At 45.4% G+C, this 6848-nt stretch overlaps 1 protein-coding gene across 1 annotated transcript in view; it reads left to right on the top strand.

Moving 5' to 3' along the window:
- The first annotated feature begins 3581 nt into the window (after nucleotides 1-3581).
- The window catches only part of si:ch211-112f3.4 (EF-hand and coiled-coil domain-containing protein 1), a 15698-nt gene continuing 12431 nt past the window's right edge, over nucleotides 3582-6848 (top strand). The window contains exons 1-2 of the mRNA XM_063216452.1: nucleotides 3582-4354; nucleotides 5744-6158. Coding sequence (XP_063072522.1) covers nucleotides 3784-4354; nucleotides 5744-6158 — 986 coding nt within the window. The 5' untranslated portion in view covers nucleotides 3582-3783. The remainder of the gene's footprint in view (nucleotides 4355-5743; nucleotides 6159-6848) is intronic.

Here is a 6848-nt window from a genome sequence, read left to right as displayed (position 1 = left end):
GGCGGATCTAGCCATTTTGGGACCCTAGGCGAAATATGAACATGGGGCCTTCAAAAGTCATTATAGGCATACAATTCAGGTGCTATTTTAGTGTTTTGTCTAAGTTATATCTTTGATTATTTGACATAAGTGACAAATTAAGACCAGGCTTACTTTTCTGTGTGTTTACCGTTGCTGGTGTGAAAGTTGGGGTCCCCTAAAAAGGGCAGATTTGGTTGGGGCCCTAGGGCAATTGCCCAGGTTTGCCTAATGTAATGTCCTCCTGTAATGATCTGACCCTCTGTCTCTGCCTAGGCCTTTAAGCTTGCAGCAGCTGCCCCTATTCAGGCCAGCCATGGACAGCCACTCCTGAAAGAATCAGACAAAGACAGAGGCTCCAATGGAGCAGCACACTGCTGCTGCTTGAAGACAGACAGTTAATAATTGGCCTGGAGACAAAAGGGAGCAAATATGTGTAACAGATGTGTGTGTTGTGCTTCACGTGTGTGTGTGTGTGTGTGTGTGTGTGTGTGTGTGTGTGTGTGTGTGTGTGTGTGTGTGTGTGTGTGTGTGTGTGTGTGTGTGTGTGTGTGTGTGTGTGTGTGTGTGTGTGTGTGCACATGCACAAGTGTGATCAAATACGAATAGATGTTTACGTGTATTTACACTTATAGTATTTATTTACTTACTTATATTTACAAACTGCAATGTAGAAATCTACATTTTAATATCACTTTCAAACCCCATTTAGTAGCACATAACCCCACACATACAGACAAAGAACTTTGTCAAACATACAAACATGCAGGCATAAATGGAACAAAAACAACACACACACACACACACACACACACACACACACACACACACACACACACACACACACACACACACACACACACACACACACACACACACACACACTATACAAACACACACACACACACACACACACACACACACACACACTTATATTTCATCTACCCTGCCAATTGAGGTCAGAGTTTAGAAAACATCATTTAACACCTCTATCCACCCACGTCTACCTACCTCCTATTCACACCGGCAGCAGAGGTGAGGCCCTCACGTGTCAAGGCCCCTCAGTAGAATACCACTATAGGCAGAGGTGAGGCTTTACACGCCACTGTAGAGGAGAGGGAGGAAACATTCCTCTCTTATCAGCTTCAGAAAGCAGGTCAGAGTAGAGGTGGCTAGCCTGAAGATACCTCAACGATGCCAGATAAAGCACCAGGCTACGATAACCAGGGTTGCCAGACGTGAACGATAACTTCCAGCCCAATAAATGCTTAAAAAGTATTTGCCTGGAGGGACTAAATCCCACCCAATTGCAACTAGATACGTATTGATTCCTATGACTTTAAAGGTATAGAAAACCTGCCCAATACAGTTTGTTATGGTCATCGCAAGCTTCCCAATTGGGCATGAAACCATTCAATCTGCCAACCTGACGATAACCTGGCCCCAGACTGGAGAATGGCCACACTGGCCAAAATGTTGTGTGTTTATTCAGCATTGGATAAGAGTGTGCAGCTCCCTCTGAAGTGACTAAGAACCGCTACCTGCACCTCAAAACCTCTGGTGCGCGCTGGCTGATGGCTTCCTCATCCAATGATAACCTGGCCCCACCTGGATGAGACAGCTATCCACAATCACAGCACTGCGCTGTCGTCCATGAGACAAAACATTACAAATCCCTTCAGGGCTGCAACGAGGGTAATCGCTGTGGCATCACATGCCAGAGCGATGCGTAGAAGCGCTTCCTTGGAAAGGGAGCTGACCTTCCCCTCCACGCCCCCATATCTTCACGACAGGAAGACAAAACAAGACAAAGTGAACCAGTCCAGTCCGGCTTTACCTGTCACCTCCCTCCCGTCCCGAGTGCCTGGGGGTGGGGGTGGGGGTGGGTTGCTTACAGGAGGATCCACTTCTCTGGCAACACAGTGTGTTTTTCACAACATTGCAGATTCCTGACTCACATCACATGATTTCATTGGTGGGGACAGACAGTTGTGACAGGGAATATATTGCACTCAGTTTCTTCTTCTTTTTTTATCCAGCTATTGCTGGGGTCAGACAGACGTTTAGTGTCTCATGTACGGTAGCCAAAATGTCTGGCTGACCCCTGCAATGGCTGAAGAAGAAGAAGAAGAAAAAAGAAGAGTCTGAGTGTGATCTATTCCCTACAGAGTACTTCAGAAATGCACCCTAAAGGAAGTCGCACAGGACAGCTCATGCACAATCTGTCAAAATGCAACAATAACAATGATGCCAACAATAGGTCGGAGTCACTTGGTGTAAAGCTCATGTTTCATTTGGTATCATTTACTGTAAGTTTTGGTGTAACACTATACGTACAGTAGGTGAGTGTGCTGAGAGCCTTCAGCGTGCCTGAGTCACGGGGAGTGGGAGTATCAACAAGGAGAATCACTCTGGAGACTTTCAAGTGACTAAGACTTCTAACGTTCATCAACGCTCTACACAATGAGAGAGAGAGAGAGAGAGAGAGAGAGAGAGAGAGAGAGAGAGACAGAAACAGAAACAGAAACAGACACAGAGAGACACAGACAGGAGAGGACAGAATGCTTCAAATAAAGATGCACACAATAGCGTCTTCAAAGATGTATATATTACATATAGGCCTATTAATGAACCGAAAATAACCTGTTCTGCTCTGCTATAATGGGATGCCATTCCATTGCTGATGCCTCAGCTGAGCTGCCAGCCAAATGTCACCACAACTACCACTAGGACAGTATTTCCTACACCTGCATTTTGCATGCTTACTGTGTGTGTGTGTGTGTGTGTGTGTGTGTGTGTGTGTGTGTGTGTGTGTGTGTGTGTGTGTGTGTGTGTGTGTGTGTGTGTGTGTGTGTGTGTGTGTGTGTGTGTGTGTGTGTGTGTGAGAGAGAGTCACCTTATAGATAAAATGGTCTTATGTAGACCTCATTGTCTTAACACCATTCACTTTTAGTTTTGGGAATACATTGACTGGGGCAGGGGTGGTGGTGGTGGTGAATGAGATGAGGTCTTTGATTTTCCTGGTGAACCAGTAGCCTGTAAGTCTTTGATGAGGTCAAAGGCCAACCTTAGCCTGAAGGGTGCAGCTGTAGTCGGCTGGAGCAGGTGGATGGCTTTGGCTGTCTTGCTGATCCAACCTGCTGTCAGTGTTTATGTATAGTATATATGTATAGTATATATATATTATACGCCTTTATGCATTATCAATGCTGCCAGAAATGCCGGGACCAGGAGCATATAATAGCCTACAATAACCATGTAGATATTACAGTCAATATTTACGGATGAATTTGCTGTTGCTCAACTTGTTTTGTATCAAGTATCAAGTCAACTGTATGTGCTATTGTGCACAGTGGAAGGCTTAACAGTTTGTCAAATATAACTACAACCAGCATTTTATCCATACAATGTAAGGGAAATGGAATCATGCATAGGTGCACATCAATGGGACTTTACAGTCATACACGCCCTCCGCTAACTCGGTCAGTAGAGCGGGTGGAGCCAATACGACACCTTGGGAGGAGATACACTGCCAGGGTCTCTCCCTGTCAGTGACAGCCTATTCAACGGTGGAGGTAGTTCTGTTCTCCCTCAACGCTGTGCATGCACTTCGCGCTCTGGTGTTGTTGTCGGCTATTCCAACTTCATGTCGGGTGCAGAATGCGCGAGCTTAGAATACTATTGGTCTAATTCAAATAGCCTAAGGACTTATATGGGGAATAACAACACATCCTCTTGAAGGCACATCTTTAAAAAAGTCAGACAATGCTGGCCTCTTCACCAATGTCATCAGCCCATGCGCGCAAAAGCCAGTGGTTGCGCAGCGCCCTGTGCCACCACTACAACCCGGATCCTTTCGTGGAGAACGAGATACTGGTCCTGGCGACTGGCATTGACCAATACTTGCAGGAGATCTTCCATCACTTGGCATTCCACAACTCCGAGGACATTGTCTCGGGAGAGGACTTTAGGACGCTTTGCACAATATTGGGAATTTCCAAAGCAAGAAGAAACCACCACATCCAGAAAGAAGGCGAGGAGGGGATTGACATTCTCGCCCACCTTCCTTGCGAGCTGAACTTCAGGGAATTCCACGGTCGACTTTGTGGTCATTTCTCCCTGAAAGCACGAGAGGGGAAATCAACGTTTCGTCTCCCTGTCACCGAGGAAACTGAGCACATAGAACGCGAGATCCGAGTTCGGTGGCCCCGGGTTCGCCGCCGAAAATGTGTCAGCTTTGACCTGTCCAAAGAACAGTCACAACCTGCCAAAATAACTCAGGGAAACTCGACTCACTCGCAAAAGCGCGTCTCTGCTGACTGGAGCGGACAGACAGGTAGGCTACCCAACAGCTGCTCCCATAATGAATGATGTTCTAAAATTGGACAACAACTTAATTATAGAATCTGTTCAGTAAAGCATATACAATTACTAATGTAAATAAATCAAATGTGCATGGGGATGTTGCTATGGTGGTGTGGGTAGCCTAACTGACTGAATGAAATGCAGCACGATTTGCAGATCTGCAGATGCAAGTAGGCTATTTGCTGTAGCTATCGTGGCAGCGACGCTGACTGCATTTTGAAGGAAATGCACGACAACAGAACTACTTCCCAGTGTCTTGATTTCGAAGCACCCTATTTAGTAACCAATGTAGCCTATTGACCTCCCAATAATGCTTTAGAAAATGATCAGGGCAGGATGTTGTTGACTGTCCCGGAATGACCTTGAGAATGATACAAGTGACTGTTTTACTATACATAAAACATAAAAGTCAGTTTATAGAAGTGTTTCCCCAAGTTATTTTTGTCGTAGCCTATGTGCTCTCCTCTTTTCTCTCTGCCTGCATAGGCATTGCTACATATGACCTCTTACTTATTTGATAGCAAGCAAATCTGATGCACATACATTGTACAACATTACTTTCTCACATGCATCCCCTCATTCTGAACTTAAACTTAATTTAAAAGTTTGCTGACCTGACATTATTAGCTGTTCTGGACCAAAATTACCAGGGAGGTCAGAGAGGGGCAAACATGTTTTGAGGGGGGCCCACCTTATTCTTTAATCTTACCTTTTTCCAAATATTTTTTTGAATCTATTTTTTTTCCATTTTATCTTAATCTATTTTCTAAACTCACTGTTGCCTAAAATGCCTTAAAAAACACCTGCTTCAGCATCTGAAGCACAAAAAACATGAAATGAATTGTATTAAAAGCTGTGACGCTATGCCATTTGTTGCTTAGCACAGGTGCCATAGGGGGGTTCAGGAACAACTCTACAGGGGCATTGACCCACCCTGGCCCCTGTCTAAAACCATCCCTGGACATTAATATTGTATGGATACAGTTTTTTTTCCATGTGTCTCATGTTGTGTAGGTACATACTACACTTGTAAACATGTAACTTTTTTTCAATCAAAGGCATGCTCACCCTCAGGACAGCAGTTGTTGATGTCTTTGGGTAGATAGAAGACATCCTTATACACACTTAGGATGACCTCAGGCCGAAACGTGTGTGCGAAACCTGGACATGGTTCATTAAACTTTTTAGTATCATTACATTGCATTTGGCAGACACTTTTTAAAAAAAATCAAAGTGACTTACAATCGAGGACATAATCACAACGACATCACTAGTAGAAACTCGTAGAAATCACTTAGTAAAGACAATGACTACTAACCATGTAGGCTATTCTAACCATGTGACTTCTCCCATCACTAAGCCAATGGCCTCAGTCCTAAGGGCATCCTCCAGGAGCAGCAGAGGGCTGAGAACGCCAGCCTGAGTGCTGAGAACGCCAGCCTGAGGGAGCTGGTGGAGGACCTGCGCTCGGCACTGCAGGCCAGTGATGCCCGCTGCATGGCCCTGGAGGTGGCACTACACAGGGCTGCTGCAGAGTGGGAGGGACAGAGACCCACCGCCACAACCACTCCGAAGACCACATCCACAACAATGACCACCACCCCCCCTCCTCCTCCGTCAGGCCAGGGTGAGCGGAGCAGTAGCATCCGGAGTTGGAGGAAAGCACTGGACCTGCAGCGGGAGCTGGAGCTGATTCGTTCGTCGCGTGATGGACAGCTGCAGGAGGCCATGCGCTACAGTCGGCAGCTGGAGGAGGAGCTGACCTCCGCCCACAGGTAGGACTGATCCTTTACAATAGATAAGTAATATACTGAACCACATTCAAAAGAATAAATTAGAAGCCGTTTTAGTTAGTTTAGATGCACAAACTGCGTTTGACGCTGTCAGTTGGATATTTCTGTTCAACATGCTTGAGAGATTTGGTTTCCGTGAAAATGTATACAGGCAATTAGCAACCTATACACTAATCCAAGCGCAAGGCTGAAAATAAATGGATATCTAACATATAAGATCAAGGTAGAACAAAGCACAAGACAAGGATGTGTGGACTGTCACCACTACTTTTTGCAATTTACACAGAAAAGATAAATAAATAAATAATAAATAATAGGCTACGGCGATCTGCAATCTGGGTTTGATTCTTGCCGGGTCATTTGCCCTTCCTTCCCTGTATCTCTCTGTGTACTCATTTCCTGTCTCTCCTCCACTGTCCTGTCAAAAATAATGCAATAATTCAATGTATTTGAGTCTGGAAAAGTACCATCTGGTGGCATGGACATTAAGGGTTCTTTCCATTATCCTAACTCGTGTCCTCAACCTGTGCTTTTGGCACACGCTTAGCTGTTGCCCCGCCTCCATGGAGAAAACGGTTAAGTTCCCCCGCTGTCAGCCTAGCCACAATGACTTCCCCCATTCAACATCCCTATTGCAAAGGAGAAAATGACCTTGGAATTGTGCGCATGAGA

Source organism: Engraulis encrasicolus, chromosome 14 (assembly GCF_034702125.1).
Source record: "Engraulis encrasicolus isolate BLACKSEA-1 chromosome 14, IST_EnEncr_1.0, whole genome shotgun sequence".
NCBI lineage: Eukaryota > Metazoa > Chordata > Actinopteri > Clupeiformes > Engraulidae > Engraulis > Engraulis encrasicolus.
Note: the sequence above shows the minus strand (reverse complement) of the source record. Positions and strands in the feature narration are given on the sequence as shown.